Source organism: Trichoplax adhaerens, genomic scaffold, assembly GCF_000150275.1.
Source record: "Trichoplax adhaerens TRIADscaffold_2 genomic scaffold, whole genome shotgun sequence".
In the NCBI taxonomy this organism is placed as follows: Eukaryota; Metazoa; Placozoa; class Uniplacotomia; order Trichoplacea; family Trichoplacidae; genus Trichoplax; species Trichoplax adhaerens.
In genome coordinates this window covers 87,839-110,732 of record NW_002060944.1, presented here as the reverse complement: position 1 = coordinate 110,732, position 22,894 = coordinate 87,839, and the positions used below count along the sequence as shown (strand labels likewise).

Below are 22,894 nucleotides of genomic sequence, written 5' to 3'. Positions count from 1 at the left end.
GCCAAGTATGCGTGTAGATCTAGACTGACGTTTTACATGCGAAGACACAGATATAAGTTAAACATGAAGAGCGTAAGATATCAGTCAGAACTATAATTTTAAACCTGCTATTATCTTATTAAAGGATAAGCTATGATAATATTAGGGTAACCTTACGTTGGCCTAGTACCAAGTCAATCAGATAGTGTGCAGGTATACCAACACATGCTGCATCAAAATCTGGTCACTCTAGCTGCAGCCAGGTATATCAACAGCACAAAGTATACTCACGGACTTTTAAGAGGTAAACTTGCACAGAAGTTATAACCACGCAGAGTACTGTATACCATTAGATCTGCTAAAGAAATATGAAAAACTTGGTACAATTCTTGACTCAACAGCACCAGCATGTGACAAGATACAAACACTGTACCAGATAGTGGGTGGAATTCTACATTCAGTAATGTTACGTCTTTCAACGGTACATCTTTGGTTTTAAAGATAGCACTACATTTCATTTATACTTTTATTTAAATATCTAATGCAAAAATAATAATATTGCTATACAGTACTGGGGACTTCGAAGACTAATAGTCCGTAGTAGTAGATTGAAGTTAAATCTTGATTGCAACCCAGCCATCTTCGCTAAGTTTTGTTTAATTAGGTTTAATGTTTAAAAAAATAGACATTATACTATACTGTATACTGGACTATAAGATCGGTATTACGACGTGACTTGTAAAATAGTTTGGAGCGACCGTACATGGAATGGCGACTGATAGTTTGTATTCGAAATTTGAAAGAAATAGAATTATTCAATACTTCGATAAAAGTAATCAAGATATCAAAAGCCATTGCTCAAGGTTGTACTGATCTGTCTGTATGGACTTGGAGCCACATTGAAGGCAACACAATACAGTATAGCTGAGAACGTCTTTCAACCAATTGAGAGGACTTGCCACGCCCATATAATAGTGGTCTATTATAAATTGTGCAGCACTGTTTCAGAACCGAACCTCTCTCTGACAGGTCTAGCAGCACGGTACTCGTTGCCCCTGGCAACATTAGCGGAAAAAATTCGGCGGGAAAAATTAAAATTATTATACAATATTCATGAAGCGGCACACGTCGCCAATTGCCGTCATTATTTTCAAAAAATGTCTTGTAAAAGTTTACATCCAGTAATTCTAATTTTATAATTTTATATCTTGCATTTGATCCCGAAAAACAGGCCGTTGCCCTCCAATAGCAGGATCAGGACCTATCTAGGTTCCTCGCCGATCATTGTAGCTATTATGGACGTTCAGCGTGGTAAGAGTAGCTGAAGAAAAATGTCCAACAGGTGGAAGAAAACATTTACAATGTTACTATGCAACTAAAGGTAAATCTAATGTTACTGAGCAACGTAAGCAATTCCCAGATGTTCATCTAGAAACCGCCAAAGGAAGTAGGGATCTTAATCTGGCATATTGCAGTTAAGGAATAGGTATGAGAGTAACGTCAAAGTAAAGAATGACCATGTGTAGAAAGAACAGAAATATCAGTTCTGTACGAATGGCAGAAAAAAGCAATAGAAAGGCAAGAAAATCAAAATGGCAGACAAATTCTTGGGATGAAGTAGGGGGAAAAGGGTAGACTACTTTATATATGTGATAACTATTTCAATGTGAAATACTTAACTAATTAAGACCACTGAAATAACTTTGCGATAGTGGAGGAAACTATGATGATAGTTTTTAATTGAAGTTCAGAAAAGTTAATCAATTACGAAGTCATTCAATAATTAAAAGACGGTATTTTATTCAGTCCACAGTACGAAAGTACTTGTAAAATGAGTAACAACAGGATGATCATACAATTGAAACATCTGATTACTAAAAACGGGCTCTTGCCCTCCAATAGCAGGGTCAGGATCATAAATATTATTATTAAATGAAATAAAAGAATCGAAATTACTATAGGGTGAAAAAAAACTAGTAAAAACGATACCATTTGGATTAAATTGAAAAATAGTGCTACTTTGATTAAATTGAAAAATAGTGTTACTTTGATTAAATTGAAAAATAGTACTACTTTGATTACAATGAAAAATAGTGCTACTTTGATTACATTGAAAAATAGTGCTACTTTGATTACATTGAAAAATAGTGCTACTTTGATTAAATTGAAAAATAGTACTACTTTGATTAAACTGTGTAATCAAGTCATAAGTTAATGATATAGCAAGTTCGCGCGAAGGAAACAGACCATGTCCATTAGCGGGATAATTGAACTTTGCAACGTGAGCCCGGTTACGACGATAGGATTTCTTGAATCCTCGGCGATCAAAGATTGCCGAGGATATCTTGAAGCGTCGGCGAACATCTACTAATTTTCGTGCCTTCCTTAGTACACCCATCGCGGAAATAATTTACTCGCGTGAGTTTTCTCGTTTTTATAGCAATTGCCTGGCCAGGCCTGGCCAATGAAAGGCCTATTTATTTTTAGAATCGAATTCATTATGTTGGAAGATTACGTCATACTTTTCGGTATCAAATGTTAATAGTGTAATCTCATCTTGCTTTTAGTCGTATCAGATTTTGTACGTCGCTACTTCATCTGAATGGACTTGAGACTTTTTATATATGATATTTTTTTTAGTATTGCTTCGATTATGGGACTATATGCAAATAAGCACGGAAATATACAAGTTAGCATGAGAAATGGTCTCAAAATCGAAACAACCCTAAAAAAGTTCATATATAAAAGAAAGCATCTGGGATTATGGCATATACAAAAGATGGACCTAGTGCAGTGTACATTTACAGGTGTTCCTCTTTCTGTCTTCAGTAGTCTCCCAGAGTATCAAACAATTTAATAATAAAACAGGAGGAATTTCGCATAGAAGATAAAGAATTGGGCTATTCACACTGGGGATATTCGTTACATTTAGAAAACAAATACGAGTATCAAACTTATAAAAGCAATTGAAATCGCTTGTCAATTTTTGACCATTGAGCCAGGTTACTAGATAACTTAGCTATGCTATCAAGTCACAAATCAATTTGAGCTAGAAAGAGTGATTAAGAAAATGACAAACTCAGTTAAAATAATATTTCGACGTTTTCGGCCTTTATACTGTAGTCTACAGTAGCGATCGGCCACGGTCGACTCGACTCGACTCATGGGGTTACAATACACTACTCCTGAGTCGATTGGTCCGACTCAGAGTCGACTTCGAGTCGTGGCTCTATAGTCAATACAGTCAGGGATACAGTACACGTACTGTACTGTACAGTACATTGTTCAATGATACTACGATGTACTGACACAGTAGGGTGGATCATTGGAAATTAAGTACGAAGTAACCGGCAATAATGTAAATGTCAATGTACCAACTATATTAAAGAAGTTCATTCCGAATTTCCAGAAAAAATTGGAGGAGTTATTGAAAAAGAATTTACTCATTCCGCCAACTTCAAGTGCCTACGTAGCGGTAAATTATTCATATGAAGAAACTTCATGTGGAACGTATGATGTTAATGTTACTTTCACTAACTTCGACAAGGAGCTAGATGTATTGCGAGAACCTATTGAAAAGCTTTTACGCGAAAAAAACAATGACTTATTGCATAAGAATATATTTTTCTATCAAAATAATGAAAAAATTGCCAGAATTCCTAAATCGCTTTATGATTTTTTGTATCATGAGGAACCAGAAACTGCTTTACGGCTGAAATCTGTCACCTGCAACATCATAATCGCTATAATATGTATCATCTTAATTCTTATTTTGCCACCCACCAGTTATAGACTTTACTTGAAGTTTGGTATTGTTGTTGCGTTAAAATTATTTGGTCATTTATGTCAACTGTCGACGAACAAAAATGATATCGAACCAACTGTCCGAAAAGCAATAAGTGATTGTAATGATGGCTATATTTTGGATTGTGATTCATATATCAGGTCTAACGACCTCAGCCGAAAGATTTCTACTACTACAGAAAGTGCAGTATGAATCATGATTGGTTATTTGATATAGACAGTATTATTAAGTAATTACAATTATAAAGTAAGTTAGATGAGTAGGCAAATATCAGTTTATATAACACATTTTGCAGCCACGAAAATGTAATGCTTTAATTCCGAACATAAAGTAAATAAATTTTATTGCATTATGAATTTGTGATATGTAAGGGAGTAATTGTCATATTACTTTTATTGTTCCTTTGCAATACATCAATAGTATTCTAATCAGCATTATAGAGTAATCGGATATTAATAAAATGTTGTAAAATCATACAAAGTAAACTTGCAAATGAGTGTTCAATCATAGTATTACTACTCAGCAATGGTTGATATAACTTTAATCTGTCCAGTAGCATTATTCTTCACATTAGGATATGTAGGGCAGATATTATAATTGCCGAATTATTATCAAAGACTGTAATAAGGTTTCATCGGTGAATGCATCATTGAAAAGTAGTATTCTAGAAGCATAGTTGTGAATATAGTAGTGCCCGGCTATTACCGGGATATATATAATGTCGAATGGTAATACTATCTGTTAATTATTAACAAATGGATACATTCTCGTAAACCGTCAGCAAAGCGACGGGAGTTTGTACTAGTGATAATAAAATGTCTAGCAAAATACTCGGAGTGCGTAGTGTACTGCACTTCTTTTCCAGCGTAGATGATAATATATATATACAATATACGAGTATATAATTTAGACTGTCCTCTCTTTCTGTTGTCAGAGCTGTACTACTACTGTATCATCAATTGCGATAGATTGGCATTACTATTTTGCACATGGAAAGTTAAAATTTCATCAATTACTACATTTTTACGGAGTGTAAATCAGGCGTACGCCCAGTAAACACAAAGTCATAATCTGCATGGCGAAGCGTGGTAAGCAAAGGTAGATTCGACTGTGCCCGTTTTTACAACGGGTATTACGAAGCTAGTGATATTCATAGTGACTAAGTCTTGATATTTAAAGACTAATTGATAATGATTATATTCATAATGACTAATCTTGATTGCTAATAGCAAATTTCAATAAAAATTATTTTTGGTAGCTAAATTATGACGATAAAAGGTTAACATCTTCACTTTTTACAGCGATAGATAGTATTCTAGATGGACTAATACAAAAAAAGAATGAATTGCAGCAATAGAGCAGCTGTAGGTGTAACATACATATGCAGGAGCTGCTGTTGAGCCAAGTTTATTAAAAACACAACTTTATCCATCTAAGGTTAACATAATCAGTACCTTCATTACTGCAGTTACAAATTGCATGCAATGACTTCATGCAGTACACTATGTACAAAATTATCTAGGGTTGCATAATCTGTGTTGCAAATTTAACTTCCAGTTGCAGTTGTAGGAGCTATATTAGAAATGCTGAACGATACATGTATTTCAATTGGCTGACAGACTTATTCCTATCTTAAAATAGCGACTAATATTCAAAATAATTGCAATAGCCATAGCAATTAGAAAAATACCATTCATCTTTTTTTTCATTTGTAAAACGATACTCTCATATACTGTACTGTATGTACTCGTTTTTCATTTCACTGAAAGGCTTTTTTCCCAGCCATAAAACATAACAAAAACGTTGAAAATAACTATAATAGTAATAACTGATATTAGGAAATGATTTCTTTACTCTTTTTAATTTCGCAGAATGAAACTATAACATTCCTTTAACCTTAAGAAACACTGCAAAGTAATTGTTTACTATCTGCCTTTAATAAAATAGTTTATGTCTTAGAGTTGACGTCTTAATTGCATAAATAAACGTTGACAATTTTCTTCAGCTTGCTACTTTAATAATTTTATAGACTTTAATATGTATAGCAGAATTTTGCCTTAATTGAGATTTCTTCGATGGTAATGTCTAAAATGTAACGATAAAAACAACCCGATGTTAGGTATACGCTCGTCTTACCTAAGAATTATCAAGCCTAGTGTAGTATTGGCAAAAACAGCAATAAAGAGGCAGCTGTATATCTTTTCATTTGTAGATATACAGTACATCATACAGTATTACGATAGCTCCCTATCAAACTGCAATCAATGAGATTATGACTGTAACATTATATAATTAGTTAACTAGGATAACCTGGATAGCTATCAATTACAGCAGTTACAAATTGTAACTTACAACATCATTATTATCCCGTTTTGTAAGAACAGGAAGCTGGATATTTACTACGTATGTGTATAGTAAGATATAACATCAAAGGCGCTCTTCTGCAAAAACATAAGCATACCTCATCAAGAGATTCGAAATCGTCAAACAACTCCACAGTCGATGTTGTCGTAGATACCTATACAGCAAAAAATAATCAATTATGTGTTCCATAATTGTACTTTGAGCTTTATTATAGCGCAGTTTTAGTTCATTTCATAGTGTATGGGACGTTGGCATAATTATGAGTAATCATATAGCGTTCGGTATAGCTACTTTAGGCATAATTATTCATCAAAGAGTGTTTGTTATTCATTTGGAAATGTACAAAAAATTCGTCTCACCTCCAAGCCTCCACTGCTGGTCAATTTTAATTGCAAGGCAAGATTGATGGCTCTATTAACAGCAGCACCGAGGCCATGAATATGAATCTCTGTAAATCTGTTTCGGTTCAAAAAAGTGTTGAATTGCGTACGAGATATGTAGCAGTTGTTATAGTCGTACTTTTAGGAATAAAAGATTGAGCTGTTACGGCTAATATCAGGTTATGGACAGTATCGGAGGCATTCAGGGTAGCAACAGCAATGTCCGCCAATTCGCTAGGATAGTACAGCTATTACCTATCCAATTGCTGATGCTAACCGTATGTCGTGCTTCGATACTATTCTATGTACCAATATTATCCTTAACAGAGCTATCAATACAATTACTTTTAGTCTACAGTACTATCAAGGTAAGTAATTTCTTTAAAGAAAGATTCGTGAAAAGCCTTACTCTGATTCCAAGAGTTTACTACATTTTTTTATTTGAGCAGCAAAATTGGTTTTACGTGTGACATACACATCATTCTTCCGTTTAGGTAAGGATCTAGGTAGTCTCTTTCGAATTAGATCTATATATATATAAATATATATATATTCAAAGGTATAGCATGTATAAGAAAAAAATAGTCCGATTTGATGTCATTCACGGCAGCTCGTTGATAATTTTAACTTTACTATAATTACCCAACCAACGCTAACGACATTATCAAAGTATTAGGACTTGCTATGATTTATAATTTGTTACAAACAAGCTAAAATAGTGACGTAGAAGTAGATGCCAAATTACTACGCGTAAAGTGTTGAAACGAAAACTGCACCTTTATCTAAATAGTCCACTACTATTCCGCTACTTAAACTTACTCTCTCTTACGACTACTTTTATCCTATATCTATGGTATTCAGGCTTGAAGGCAACCTTACTACGATCACACTACGAGCACTCTCTGTTTCACATTATTGACGTTACGAACAGTAAAATATTGATGTAGAAATTGATGCTAGTCACCAGTAAGGTTAATATTACAGTTGCTCTTGCAAACTACTGTAAACTATGCTATACATCATCGATGATGACCTTTCTACGATCACTCCATCAGGACTATATCCTATTTAATTTACGTTACTAATTAATAGGCAAAATATTCTACTTTTTATAGATGCTAGTCTGCTATAACGCTAACAGTAGGACTGCATCTTTATCTAAAGCGCCCATCACTATTCTCTCATTCAGATATACTCTCTCTTACAACTCTTTTGCAACGACTGTATACTATGCTATTCGTGCTGGATGATAACCATGCTATGATCACGCAATTATGACTCTGTATTCTGCATCAATCTCGCTACGAATAGTCCATTATCGACACTGAAGCCGATGCTAGTCTGCTATCACGTTGATCGTAGGACTGAATCTTTATCTAAAGCGTCCACTATTATTCTACCATGCAAACTTACTCTCTTTTACCACTGGTTATTTAAAATTATGCTATTGATTAATGAAGGAAAGCTTCCTCCAAGGATAAAATTTCAACTTACATTCTTGATTTTCTGCTTCTGCACCACCGCCTTCTTCCATGGCTAAAATGGAAGAAACCGACCAACTTCAAATACTACACACCCAATTTATACAATTATTCACTCAGTAAGACTGAAAGGCATAGGAAGAACACTCTGTAAGTTTAGCAGCAGCTTCAACAAGGTAGAAAATACAGAATCATCTTTCCAGTAGAGGAAATATAAGATCGAAAGCTGAGGTAGTTTTGGTTGCTGTGCAACTGGCTACCAGCTAGCCAGTCCTCGCTTCCTCAGGCTTTTGATAGTTTGTGCAGTATAGTACCCCATACACATGTCGTATCTCTATAGTGTACCCTATGGAATCATTCTATGTCCCGGACGTGGCATCGTCATCATCTATACAAGATCACGACTCCACAAGCTACGTCATACAAATGCACTACTCAAACTGAGCCATTCGGGCACAAACCCTTCCACTTTCAGATCGAGTGAACGTTAGCCTACGCTACCGTTACAGTCCTTACGTTCCCTATAAAAGCCTATAAGCGACCTCCTATTCCACTAGCCAACATTTCAACATGGCTAAGGGAGCTATTAAATATCGTTTCTTCTTCAATTTAGTCGCCATTTGAAGGCTAATACTGTATTCCAGCGAGGTAGCAACATCGTTTAGAACGCCACCATGAATATGGTTGCTTCATCGAGTAATCCATTGCAATGCCACTCGTGTGGAAGTCGAGAAATTGATTATGACAACATTGGCACTGAACGAAGTCGAGTAAGTACTGTGTGGTTAGTAAACATGGCGAGTTTCACTTTGATCTCGCTTGCATTGAGTGGAAAGAGCTTGTATTTGCCCTTTGATGAAGGTTATTGATGTCATTGGATATCTACTTTACACACTACAGACTGGTATTCCCCTGTCAAATGATTCTAGACGATGTACAATATCTTAATAAAGCCATGAAAACGTAGGATACGATAGGATCGTTCGTGTCGTAGCTAGGACTTGTTGACATCACTTCCAGTCGAATATTTCTTGAAGATTAATAATAATTCTCCTTGATGTGGCATGTAATCGAGCTATTGAAGATGATATAGATACTATCTCTCTCTATTTTGAGTTATATGGCCTTTTATACAATAAGTTAATGATAGAAATTTCATCAGTCGTATTACACTATATCGACAGTTTATACATCACTGCCGGTCGAATACTTCATGAAAACCAATAATATCATACTCGTTGTAATCATAAGTATCCTCGTTTGCATCGCATCAAATCGAGCTATTCAAGATTAATGTTGTTACTGTGCTATCGCTGCCTTGAGTTACAAGACCTTCTAAGTAAATCGTTCATGATAGAAATTTCATCAGTTGTATTGCAGTATAGTAACGATTTAGATATCAATACCGGCCGAATAATTCCTAAAAACTCATAATAGTACTCGCTATTATCATTTTCTCGTAATGCATCGCATCTAATCGAGCTATCCAAGATGATAGAGGCACTGCACTTTCCCTGCCTTGAGTTCAATAGCCTTCTATACAGAACGTTCATGATAGAAATTCATCAGTAGTGTTGCAATATAGACGTATCTACAGTTTAATCGTACATCAATATCGGTCGAATATTTTCGAAAGACTCAATACTCGCTATTATAATATTCTCGTTTGCACCGCGTTTCGTTGAGCTATCCAAGAGGATGTAGATACTATCTCTGCCTGGAGTTGTGCATCCTTGTATATAAAAAGTCAATAATAGGGATTGTATGAGTAGTATTGTAGTATATCGATAGTTTGTAAATCACAACTGGTCGAATATTTCTTGAAGACTAATAATATTCACGTTTGCATGGCGTTTAGTCCTGCTGTTCGAGATGACGTACAGTAAATCTACAGTATATCTATCTTGAGCTGCATGGCCTTCTATGTATATCAAAAATCTATGATTGGTATTTCATGTGGAGTATTGCAGTGTATTGTTGGTTTATACATCACTATCGGTCGGATATTCGTTAAAGATTAGTAACTCTCGTTCGCATGGCATCTAGTTCAGCTATTCCAAATGACTTTGATATCTCAATCTTGAGTTGCATCTTCGTCTATGCAAAAAGTCAACCATAGGGATTTCTCATGAGCAGATTGCCGTATAGCGACGGTTTATACATCATTGCCTGTCGAATAATTCTTGAAGACTACTAATATTCTTGTGTACATGGCATTTAGTCGAGATTATGTAGATACTTTCGCTTTCTTGAGTTGCATATCCTTCTATACAAAAGTCTATACAGTGCCTTGACAGTTTATACTTACCGTGCTAACTGCTTATAAGTTATCTGGCAGTATTCAGTTTAGTAAGAAGATACTAATTATAAATTTACTTACATCAGTTGAACTGAATTTGAGGGCTTTCAAGAGTCGTATTAAAGTATACTATTTTATCATACGATATCTCCAATGGGACTTGTATGCTAGTTTGCTAATTAATCATACCAATGGTTTGGACCAAGAATCCTACCTATAGATTATCGACTTACATTTCTTGATCCAGAGTATTGTACAGAATCTCCAACCAACGCTACTCTCAGTTGAAATCGAGCCTTTCTAGATCTCATAGCTTTGTACTAGAATAACCTAACGCGTTACAATATGATTTCAATTTTAAATGTTGTGCTTATCATTCACGATAAGGTATGCAAAAACTGTGGTGTCGTTATAGGAGATATGGTTTCTCACAATATGGACAAGGCATTCAATGAGCACACTGTCTATGTCCCTAATGATAGGTAAGTACAAAATTAGAAGCAATAATAACCCTAGCTTAATACGACTGGACTAATCGTGTCTAGTCTGATAAATTGATAACTTTACTGTATCCTTTTAGATTCTGCTGCTATCATGCCATTTTCATGAGCTTAGTCTAAAGTTAATGCAAGAGCTTTAAAGTAGAGCAAAATTAAAAGTACTAATGCTACAGGATATATAGCTGAGTTTTGTATTAATTATTTTCTATTCCATCGGTATTGAAATAAGCCACTGGACTCGTAGTGGAGCTGCAGGTTCCAAAAGTAACGTGACTCTTTTTAGGGTAAGAAATCGCTTTCTAGAGAGGATTACAACCATCAGCTTATTTAACCAGGCTCTGTAAAATTAAAAATGATTCTTGTCCGTGCATTAATAGATGATGATATTACATAGTGTTGTTGTATAGAACCACACTATAATTTCTTGAATGATTTGTATCGACCAACCGTTGCAATGGCTAACAAATGGCAAGAAGCACGTTATTATTGTATTTTTTTTCTTTCGTAAAACAGGAACGCGATAAGTTAAAGATGTACACATGCTAAAACAGACATTAGCTATCAATACATTATTCCAATCCTGTTCAATTTAGAGTACCTATCATCAATAGCAATGCTGAAAGATTCAGTAGCCTTGATAATAATCAACTTCAAAGAGCCTGTAAAACCATAGAAGACTTACTGTATTATGCGTACTACAACTTAACATGACTAAATAATACTCATCAATTTCAGCGAAAATCATTCCGTACCGTGAAACGCTTAACCAAAACTCTCTGCCTTCCAAGTGATATACAGGATCAGGTAATGTACGAAAAATTTATAAGTTTGCCCTACGATCTCATTCTTTACAATGTTATTTTATACTGTATCGAGTTATTAACTGAATCAAAAATAATTATGATCAATCCTAAAGTTACTCTACTGTATCTATTCTGATATATGCGAGCGTTGACTTTCTTAGGGAATATCTCTTGAATTAATAACATCATTTATTTACAGCTATTTTAGATACCTTTTTTAAAAATTAACCTTGTTTCAAATTGAAAAATTAGGCGCTAAATCTACTGAAGCAGTTGTATAAACACCTTAAGAGCCGATATTTCCAGGGAGAAAAACTTGTAGCTGCTGGGTACAAACTGCCAGTTTATTTAAAGTACATGCAAAATATCAAGATAATTCTAAAGTAGCTTTTATTATCATAGATGCATATTTATAGTATGTCGTCAGAATGGAGTTACTATATTTCTTAAAGATATTGCACAGAAGATTCCATTTAATGAATCTGCTATTAGCAACATGTCTAAGAAAATTTGTCGTGAGTTAAATCTCACCTTGGCTATTCCTGAACCAACTATTGCAGAGGTAGTTACATTGCTACTCTTATTATTAGCTCCCTTACAGCAACATTGATATAGGTTGAGCCAAATTATTCCTCTCTCGAGCCTAGTTATTAAGCACTACAGTACTTTGCGTTTTGTTATAGCATATGGAAATTATCTCCTCCAAGATACCCATCAAAGATTTTAAAATCAAGCAACTCGCAACTGAGTAAATGGATCTTTGCTTTTGAATTTTCTTTAAGTACCATTGATTGACGCCATGTATTAATTATAATTATTAATTGCGATTAGAATTGTTCAGTTTTGCGTTGAAGTGCAATGGCTCGATACTGGACGACTGTAAGTATAGTTATAAATTGATGGTGATCTTTTCGTGTACGCGTATTATGTAGGCAATTATTGTACGAATTTCACTAATATCAAGTGAATAAACACAGCAATATATTGTCTTATTGAAGGAGACCACCTCTGATAGGTGCAGCTGCTTACCTTGCTTTAAAGTCAAGTGATAGTCCTAAGGTACCAGGCAAATTATGTTCTAACTATAATGAAAAACACTATTACTCATTATACATGAACTTTGCAACACGTTGTTTATGATGCAGTTTTATAATTATGCATGAGTGAAGCATTTGCTAATGAGAGATTTTCTATCCAATGCCTATCCTTTTTCTTTAGGCAAATATAGACGCAATATGCAAGGATTGTAAAATTAGCACTGGCATATTCATGAAAGTATGTATTACATTTGTACTTCAGTCAAGATTGCGTTGCATAGTCTCAAAAATTAGTGCTTGTTTTCTATACTTCTAGAGGAGACGTGAAATTGAAGATGTTTGCATGAATTGCATTAAATTTCTACCATGGATTAAGCAAGGTAATGATTGCAGTATCATGTGAATGTGCTAAATTCATCTTTTCTAATAATAGATTTGGTCGATAGCATTAGTAAACTGATGCAATTTGCATTATTCATAGATATCTCACGAAAGAAGATTGCCCATTATCTACCAAAAATTATTAAATATAAAGAAGTCATTAAACACTCAATGTTTGTCCCTATTTCGATTATCCTTTTACGGTGCTTCTAGGGCACCTTTTACTCCGTATGCTAATTTTCAAAATTTATGTTATCATTTTTAGAAAAGAAAAAGCTGATGCTCAGACTTATGCGGTACATTTAAAATATAGACAGAAACATTATAAAGATGACAATATTTTAATTGTTATTTTTACTCGCGCTATTACTGCTTAATAAACGTGAATAGCCCATATCCTTTGCGCAAAATCAACGGAAATCCCTAGAAAATCGAAAGGCCATTAAAGAAGTTAAGGAAAGCCTGTTGTTGAATGGTGAAGAAGTGAACGAAGGTAATTATCTTTTATACGCGCATCATGCTTGAAATTTTCTGCATGCCTTGATTTGGTGAGAGAGAAGAATTACTGCTTCATCTTCAAATTGATAATTTATTGTTGAATAGAGGATTTGTGGAAAACTCTAAAAGGAATTCATACTAATCCCGGCGAACACAATGAAGCCGTTATCAAGTTACTACTTGCTCATGGCTATTCAGAAGTAAGTAACTTTGATCACAGTATTATTTTGTTCATCGTTTATGGCTAGTAAGGCAAGTCATTCTGGCTTTATTTCTAATTTTTTTTGACGCTTACAAGGACGACTTGGCTGATGGATACTATGAATCACGTTTATGTCAGTTAATGCCATCGTCGGTATGTTCTACCAAGATTGTCTACATCAGTTATTGCTGGCGTTTCTCATATTAGTTTCTATGATAATAATGGTAAGATATGTTTGCATTAGTCGCAGAATGGGGAAGAGCTAGGTCAGGAAGATATTGCTGAAGAAGAGATGCATAACTTTTTGAAATCGGCGGAAGAGGTTGTAACATCTTTCTATTCTGGCCCCTTAACTTGTATTCATATAAATTAGGATTGAATTCATGTAGACAATTTATCTAAAATTTAGGTGCAGAAACTTAAGGTTGTGGGCTCTATGCCCAAGGTCCATAAGAAGAATTCCAAATAAAACTTTATGATTCATTTTTGTTCTATTTATACTATATTTATAGATGAGGAAAGATGCATGATGCTCATCTTACTCGAATTCTTTGCATAGCAATTTATAATGGTATTGACTGTTGTATGGTATAAACTTGATAGGTGTTGTACTCAATTTTAGACCGTAACAAGAAGAAGTGGAAATATTTGTAATAAAATAAAGTCGTTGCGTACCTGTTTGGTATCATTATTTAATATTCATGATTTGTTACTATATCAGTTATTCTCTCTATGTTCTTGAATATTGAGTATCTATTTTCTTGGTATGTGATACAACCGATCGATATTTATTTCCATTGCATCGGCGATATCCTCTTAGTATGTGTATTACATTCTGGATTATACCGTTATTTGATAAGAATTAAATTAACAGTATCTATTTCATATGCGAGTATATTATTCTATATTGTTTCATATTGCCGAAGGTCAATGAAATATCTTTTCTATCATTATTAAAGGCAGCCAAAGCCCTAGTTTATGCATAAATAATAACGGCTACTACCAGCAATGCTTATAGCCATATTAAATAATGTTCCGTAAGTGTTTTATCTGCTTAATCTAAGGTCAAAAATTGTCTATCCTATCGCTCCCAAGGCAAGGAAAGCGGTAGTCTACATCAATGTTCCGTCCGTGTTTTATTCTGTTGATTCAAGATCAACCAATGGTGTTTAATCTATCTTACGCCTTATTAAGGTTAATATCTATCGAGTATCAAGGATTAATCCAACATTTTTTGTTGGAATTTAAATTTAAGGCCACTTCCTGAACAAATTGTTGAACCATTTCGAGTCTAGCGCATTTTCAATCATTTTTCCTATGTGATGACTGTATCCGAAGATCTTGTTTCAGTAGCATGGCTATATCGACACGATTTGACCCCACTGTATCCATCATGTCATAATACAGTAGTACGGTGTATCAAATATTCCATTTCTCATTTACCTCTATGACTTTAGCTTGTCTGTCCTACCGTCGTCCTTTCCTCGTTGTCTGTACTGTATGCTATACCCCTACTGAAACTGTAGTTAAATTCTTGGTCTATTGACTCTACAGAGCTGGTGATTGATTGTCATTTGCAAAACAAGATTCGCCACCATCACAGCCAAGGCATTTCGTCAACCTTTTTGCCTTCTCCATTTATAGTACAAGTAGTTTAAGACTATTAACGGCGTGTTTCTGCCGTCTTTTCGTTGATTTAGCTGCCACTGGATTGAGTAGCGAGACTCATTATCACCATGGGAATATTGGAAAAGATTAGTGAGATCGAGAAAGAAATTTCAAGGACTCAAAAGAATAAAGGTACATGTCCATTTTGTACGCCTATCATGTCATCGGCTCAATCTTGCTCTAGGATCAATTTAGAATCATGTCGAGAATATAAACAGAGCCTTGATGTCGTTATTTGAAACTTTTGCTATATCTATAACTACTGGATGAAGAAGAAATGAATGCTAATGTAAAGGATTAATTTGCATGAGGCTTGCAGAAATGACTTGATGTTGTATTCCTTATATGAATCAGAGGTTGCCATGAGTACTAGTGTATACTCTACTACATGTATAGACATATCGATTTATTCGAGATTTTGTCTCTGGAAGTCATTATTTTGACTCTCGATGCCCTTAAGTCTAACTACTTGTACATGTATATAGATCAATTTCATGCCGTTGTGACTGGTACAGTATCAACCAATAGTGCCAATTCCTTTCACAGTCAATGTCGACGTAGACATGACATAGTGACTTTTGCGACATCGATGTGTATAACTACTTGATGAAGAAATAGATGATTATTGATGGAGTCATGTTGAAATAGACTGGCAGAAATGAGTTGATACTGTACGATTCTTCATCATCATTAAAATAGACATAAATAATAATTCATTGAGATTCTGCCTCTGGTAGTCATCATTTTGACTTGCGATGCCCTTAGATCGAAGGGTACGTGTACAGTATAGATCAATTTGATATTGTTATTATTGGATGAAGAGATCAAGAGATCACCAATCGTGTTAATCCCTACAGCATTGACTGTAGATGGAGCCATGGTGTCGTTATTGTAAACTGTTGCTATATTTCAAACTACTTGATGATGAAGCAGTAATGGATAATGCTTTACAGGGTCATTTTGTAGTAAACTAGCAGAAATGGCTGGATACTGTATTCCAGATAATCATTAGAATAGAAGAGCCTCATGTAACTAGAGATTCTGTCGCTGATAGTCTTGATTCAAAATGCCCTTGAATCGTACCTGGACGTAGACAAGTCAATTTCATCGTGTTATGATTGGTATGAACTGATCAGCAACAGTACAACTTCCTTAGGCATTGGCTATAACCATTTTACGGTATTGCAGTAGCAAACATTAGAATTTTTGATAGTCCTAAAATATGACTGACTCATAATCCTGTTAAGATGGCGAGGGACTGATTATTTAATAATTTGAAACTTATGCTAAATCAATGTTTGATAAATGAGAAATGGAACCTGTTTCATCGACTGTAGTAAATTAGTGATTGGGAGTCGATTAGAAGAGATATCTTGATACTGTAGGAGTTTTTCAATCACTACGCCCTTCCTTCATGGCTCATACGTGTACAGATCTGATTGATGTTGTTATTTTTGGTATAAAGCGACCATCATAAATGTTCCTTCCTTGGGCATTGAATCTCGTCACTTTACAATAGTGGCAAAACATGGCGATGATTGACTAGTCGTCAAATGTTCTATTAGAGTATGATACAAAGTATCCTATCTTGGATGCAAAATTTTCAACTGATTCATGACCTTCTTCAAAGGTAGTTTTATACTCTAACGTTCTCATTGATGACTTACAATCAACGCACGATAGCTTGTTAATGCATGGACTTGGCTAATAAACTGCCTATTTTCGTTACCAAATACCGTAAAGCCTAAGTATTCAATCAGGAGATGGTCTGAATTGAATTGGATTCTATATGCAACTTTCTTTGTAGATATTGACTGCTGATAGTAAGACCTACTATTAGTTCAATACTATGTACAGTACAGTGGAAAGATTGTGTACTGTATATAAACTATATCTTTTTAATTTATCCAATTTCAAGCTACCGAGTACCATCTTGGTTTACTGAAAGCTAAATTGGCCAAATATCGAGCCCAGTTACTGGAAGGACCGAAATCTTCATCGGCTAAGGTATCAAGAAATACACGTTTGAATGTCCACCTGCTAATGAATGAGTAATTTACGTCAAATCCATGAAATTTGTAATCACCTGAAAGATTATCGGATGATTAGTTTCAATTTTCAGACGCAGACTACCATTTCACTTAGAAACAGTAATAAAATTAGTATTACTATTCGTAGTACAATCATTGATACGATATCTAATGCAGAAGCATTAACTTTATCATCAAAGCAATGTGTAATTGCGTATTGCAGTACAATCATGCCAACATCGATATGAATGTGTTGCAGTATTACCTTAACGATGTGTAGTATAAGTAAAACATTTATCTATTGATTACATTATTCTTGATAGCTATGAATAACATGCATCCTCGATTGGTCATTTAGGGTGAAGGATTCGATGTTATGAAATCGGGAGATGCCAGGGTTGCTCTAATAGGATTTCCATCTGTTGGCAAGGTTAGTTTAAGCGATTAGTACTGTGCTTCATTGATATATCTTCCATATTGATAATCAATCTTTTTTACCATTTTAGTCGACATTACTGAATAAACTGACATCGACGTTTAGTGAATCTGCATCCTACGAATTTACAACATTGACATGCATCCCTGGTGTAATCGAAGTATGCGACTACCATAAAACGTAGACATAAACTGCTGTATTCACTCTTGAACAGCAGCAACGTGATACGTTTCGTTAATTACTGGCTTCATGCTCGATGTCAATCCTTTATTCGCGTCTGTTTTTGTACTGTAGTATAATATACGTATAGCTTCATAAATGCGCGTAGTTTTAGATTACAATAGTACTTTATTAATCATGTATTACTCCATTGGTAAAACTTGAAAATTAACCCATAGTCCAAGTTTATTACTCAATCTTATATGAAATTACCAATGTTCAGGATTGTCATTTCCTTCGTTTGTAGCATAACGGTGCAAAAATTCAGTTATTGGATTTGCCTGGTATCATAGAAGGAGCTGCACAAGGTAAATCATTGTCTGTTTGCAGATTTCGGCTTTTATGATAGTCAAAATGAGTTGCTCTGCCATGATACTTGCTTCGATAATATCGATGATGGTAATGGTATTATATTGATAATGTGGCGCTTGGCTTTAGGCAAAGGAAGAGGTAGACAAGTGATTGCTGTTGGGCGTACGGCGGATGTCGTTTTAATGATGTTGGATGCCACGAAAGGCGATGTTCAAAGGTTTGTGTCAATATGTGTACAAGTAATCGGAAGAAAAGTGGATAATGTACGATTTTACTTAATTGTAACTTAATAAACTGTATCTGAAAAAGAGTGTATTGTATTATATTATTTTACCTCGTCATGTTATTTTTTGACGTCTATGTGGCTGATTTGGAATACATTTACTCGTATTTTAATATTTGTAAATTTGCTGTTGCAATTTCCTCTTTTTCTATTTTGACTGGTAACCAAGTACTGGACGTTGTTCATCTGTTTTATTAATAAAGGGCATTACTCAAGGCTGAACTGGAAACGGTAGGGATTCGGTTAAATGCAAGAAGGCCGAATATTTATTTTAAGGTTTGTTATTATAACAGTAAAATAGATACCATTTCTAGTTAGGATGACGTGATCAAGTGTTTATCCACTGTGAGATAGATGATCCACGCTATGACTATTAATTTACTATTATTACGCCCTTACAGCCAAAGAAAGCTGGAGGATTACATTTTAATGCTACCTGCCCTCTAACTCACGTGAATGAAAAATTAATTCAGTTGATTCTTCACGAGTACAGTAAGTTGTTTTAGTAGAATTTAGTTTGATAATGTTTGAAAAATGAATGACTATTTTCAATCTTGATTTCATGGTATAACAGAAATTTTTAACGCGGAAGTATTGTTTAGGGAAGATTGTACCGCAGGTATCGTAGTTATGGAATGAAATGAATATTTTCATGGTGTAAGGTCAAGAAGATGAAAGATGATTTACCGTTAAAATTTTATATGCTTCTTCTCTATTCTAGATGAATTTATTGATGTTATAACCGGAAACCGAGTTTATTTGCCTTGTATTTATGTAAGCAAGTCTTTTATGTTCCATTCTTATTGATCCATTAAAACGAGTTGTCCTGTATACAAATTATAATGGGGTCAATTATTTATCCGATGGGTTTAAAATAGGTGTATAATAAAATTGATACCATTTCCATTGAAGAAGTTGACCGAATTGCTCGCCAGCCCCATTCGATTGTGATTAGGTGAGTATTTTTTGAGTGCAGTGCTGATTTATACAGTATGTATTTTTCGGTGTATTGTCAGCCTGCTGGATCTGTTGGTAATCTCTTCTTGATGCACTACTTTATCATGCTGTATCCAAAGTCGGTTGCGCACTGTACTAATTTGATGTCCATCTACTGATTTGCTTCAGCTGTAATCTTGATTTGAACTTGGATTTTCTATTGGACAAGGTATGGGAATATTTGGCACTGATACGAATTTATACCAAAAAGAGAGGAGGCGAGTAGAACTGTAGAAGTAGACATATTTTGGAACGGCTATTTTGTTATTATTGCAAGTAGGTTGTCGGTGTTGTTGCTGACTATTTGCTAGGAGTTTTCTTATTAAAGAGCTGCTGTAATACTGCGCGATTTTCTCTTGTATACGAATCTATTCTGCCAATCTGTTATTAAAGAGTCGTATCGTCTCTTGTTTGATTGATTACTTTAATAACATACATATAGTATTGCTACACCGCTGGTAGTAAAGTTTGTTGATGAAATATTCTAAAGCATCATTTAATTATGGCGTCAAGTATACTCTCCCTGCAATTACAGTGTTGAGCTACTGTTAAAGTATCTTTCCGTCTATCGGTTGATTGCTTGACAAAACATTCTTAAGTACAATATAACTTTCTTATGCTTTCCAATATATCCTACGTTCGTCTATAGTGTTAAAGTGCTGTTAAAGAGTCTTATCGCCTATTGGTTTGATTGATTACTTTATCTGCACACATATAGCTAAACTGCTGCTTGTAAAGTCAATTGATTGATTGATAAAACATTCGGTTGATTGCTATAACTGCATTTGCATTGACAACTGCTGCTTGTAAAAGAGACTGATTGATTGATTTATAATGGGTCCATGTTGTTGTTTATTCTATCCAATACAGAAAATCCAGATTTTGGCGATGGCCTCATTTTAAGGAATAACGCTACCGTTGAGCATGTGGTGAGTAGCCTATGGCAAATGTGGGCATATCGCATTTATTACTACGGTTTTAAATTAGCGTATTCTGTAATGACTTGTTAATTAATGCTTCTATTTTATATAACAGTGCCATTACATTCATCGGACCATTGCCAACTCATTTAAATATGCTCTAATTTGGGTAAGTAGAGTCGTTAATTACACGTTGACTGTATTTTATTCTATCGACTTGGATTTGGGATTATAATTTTTTTACCTGCTATTTGACTAGCTCTATCTAGTATTATAATTGGACTGTGTTGCCGTGAAACAGGTTCAAGGTTAGACTATTGATTGAACAATTCATTTCTACTTCACTATAGGGTACGAGTACAAAATTTAACCCGCAACGTGTTGGTTTAAGTCATGTCGTTCAAGATGAAGACGTAATCCAAATTGTAAAAAAGTAACGCTAGCTGGTCTGACTTGTTGTAAAATGTATTTTTGATCTATTTGCGTGTCAACGTATGGGTTCTTTACAGTAGTATAGTGTCTCTATGCATGGATCTTTAACGTCTAACCTTCGTTTGAAAGCGACTGTATTTTGGCACTATGTACGCCTACTTAATCCATTTAAAGGCTATAATGACGTAACTAAGGCAATTTGCAGAATATGCACCAATAGATGTCATCTCCTTTAGGACAAGATGATTAATAAATTCCGATTCTTTGGTGAAATGTAATCGCTACGACTGATGTATTGATTTGATATGCTCTGAATTTCTTTCTGCAGTAGTATGATTTTACGTGTATGTATTGTTTACTCGTCTGTTTATCCATTTCACTATCAAACGAGTGCATGTCCACTCGCTTACTGGTACAATGCTGCGACAAAGCGATATTGGATGATCTGATTTTACTCGTATAATTATCGTTTCGTTTGTAAGAGTGATTTTATTGACTTGGCTATGAGAAGATTGGATTGCCGACAACAAAACTACATTACTATCCTTACTGAATAAGTTTGGAGTAGTAGTGGTTGAATTGGTCGTGCACATGATGGAGAAATTGAAAATGACAATGAGAACTCGTTGATGATTACAATATTTGTCTATTAACAGTAAGTAAGATTTAATTTGACTGATTGGGTTATGAAAAAGTGTGAATACGACGATAACCATGACTGCATAGTCTTGGAGTAGTATTTGTCATGCTCGCGATAGGAAAGCAGGTGGCCATTGAAATTAGTTTAGGGATACAATATCGTTTTAATCAGTAAGAAAGATTGTATTGTCATTGCTAGCAACATCACAAGGCTAATTACTCAATAAGTTTGGAGCAGCATTCGTCATACTCACGATGGGAAGTAAAGGATGACCATTGGAAATAGTGTACGTAATCACTGTAACAACAGAACACATTAATTTATAGAATCCATGTTGACATTACACTGGAGGGTAGTTTGTAGTGATTGTAATATCGTTTAGTCGGTAAAAAGTATTTTTAACTTAGATTATGAGAATTTATGATTTCATAGATGATAGCAATAGGTACTGTCATTACTCGATAGCTTGCAGCCGTATCTGTGATGACCATGATAGGAGAGCAGCATTTTGATCAGTGAAAGTTGATGATTTCAATATCGTTTAGTCAAAAGAGTGTTTTATTATTATTATTACTAGCTGTAACTGTAATCATAAGGCAATTCCTGTATAAAGTTGGAGCAGAATCTGTCATGGACATGATCGGAAATAAGAGATGACTTGATGATGATTGCAATCACGATTACACGGTAAGAGTGGTTTATTCAGTGGATTATGTGAGGGGAGTAATTTTCTAGTCAATACAGTTACAGAGGTCATGACTAGCTGTAAGTACTCATAAGGTAATTACCGTATAAAGTCAGAGCAGAATCTGTCTCGGAAATGAAAGATGACTTGATAATGATTGCAATTACGCGGTTTATTAAGTGGACTGTGTAAGGCGAGGATGAAACTCTTGACAGCAACATGCAGGATAATGATGGAATCAAACACCTCCATTGTAATGACTGGAATGATAGTCATTGACTAATACTCATTCCGTTGAGACTGATTTGAGCAGTCAAATATTGCAGTCTCATTATCGCTACCCTAGCTTACTTTTAAGCAACTCATTATGACTGCAGAAGCGAACATTGCCCTTGGACATGCTGCTCCATCGTCAATGATTGTGCCAAGGTAGTCATTTATTCTATTCTATTTGGCAATCATTTTCCAACCCAGCACTACTGCAGTCTATCTTGGATTCCTTCTTGCTGCAAGCAAAGCTCTACGGTCAAAGGAAAGCAGCAAG

The 22,894-nt window shown here is 34.9% G+C and overlaps 3 protein-coding genes across 3 annotated transcripts; 2 read left to right on the top strand and 1 right to left on the bottom strand.

The window, feature by feature from the left end:
* Nucleotides 1-5,785: 5,785 nt before the first annotated feature.
* Nucleotides 5,786-8,062, bottom strand: TRIADDRAFT_52855 (uncharacterized protein; the record flags this gene model as incomplete). The annotated part of the gene is made up of 5 exons (XM_002109097.1): nt 5,786-5,869; nt 6,246-6,302; nt 6,508-6,604; nt 6,938-7,055; nt 8,023-8,062. The coding sequence occupies 5 exons, from the start codon at nt 8,060-8,062 to the stop codon at nt 5,786-5,788; spliced, it is 396 nt and encodes a 131-aa protein (XP_002109133.1).
* Nucleotides 8,063-8,683: 621 nt separating this feature from the next.
* TRIADDRAFT_52854 (uncharacterized protein) lies at nt 8,684-14,198 on the top strand (the record flags this gene model as incomplete). Its single annotated transcript, XM_002109674.1, has 16 exons — nt 8,684-8,779; nt 10,696-10,790; nt 11,038-11,092; nt 11,544-11,612; nt 11,864-11,964; nt 12,443-12,490; nt 12,610-12,670; nt 12,830-12,886; nt 12,965-13,028; nt 13,082-13,202; nt 13,295-13,325; nt 13,420-13,522; nt 13,633-13,727; nt 13,826-13,882; nt 13,974-14,051; nt 14,139-14,198. The coding sequence occupies 16 exons, from the start codon at nt 8,684-8,686 to the stop codon at nt 14,196-14,198; spliced, it is 1,191 nt and encodes a 396-aa protein (XP_002109710.1).
* Nucleotides 14,199-15,465: 1,267 nt separating this feature from the next.
* Nucleotides 15,466-21,030, top strand: TRIADDRAFT_20516 (uncharacterized protein; the record flags this gene model as incomplete). Its single annotated transcript, XM_002109673.1, has 16 exons — nt 15,466-15,529; nt 17,316-17,404; nt 17,786-17,857; nt 17,934-18,023; nt 18,330-18,390; nt 18,521-18,611; nt 18,881-18,953; nt 19,079-19,169; nt 19,252-19,296; nt 19,399-19,451; nt 19,556-19,632; nt 19,803-19,895; nt 20,069-20,070; nt 20,544-20,602; nt 20,709-20,762; nt 20,944-21,030. 16 exons carry the CDS (start codon nt 15,466-15,468, stop codon nt 21,028-21,030), a joined length of 1,101 nt encoding a protein of 366 aa, XP_002109709.1.
* Between the last annotated feature and the right edge of the window lie 1,864 nt (nt 21,031-22,894).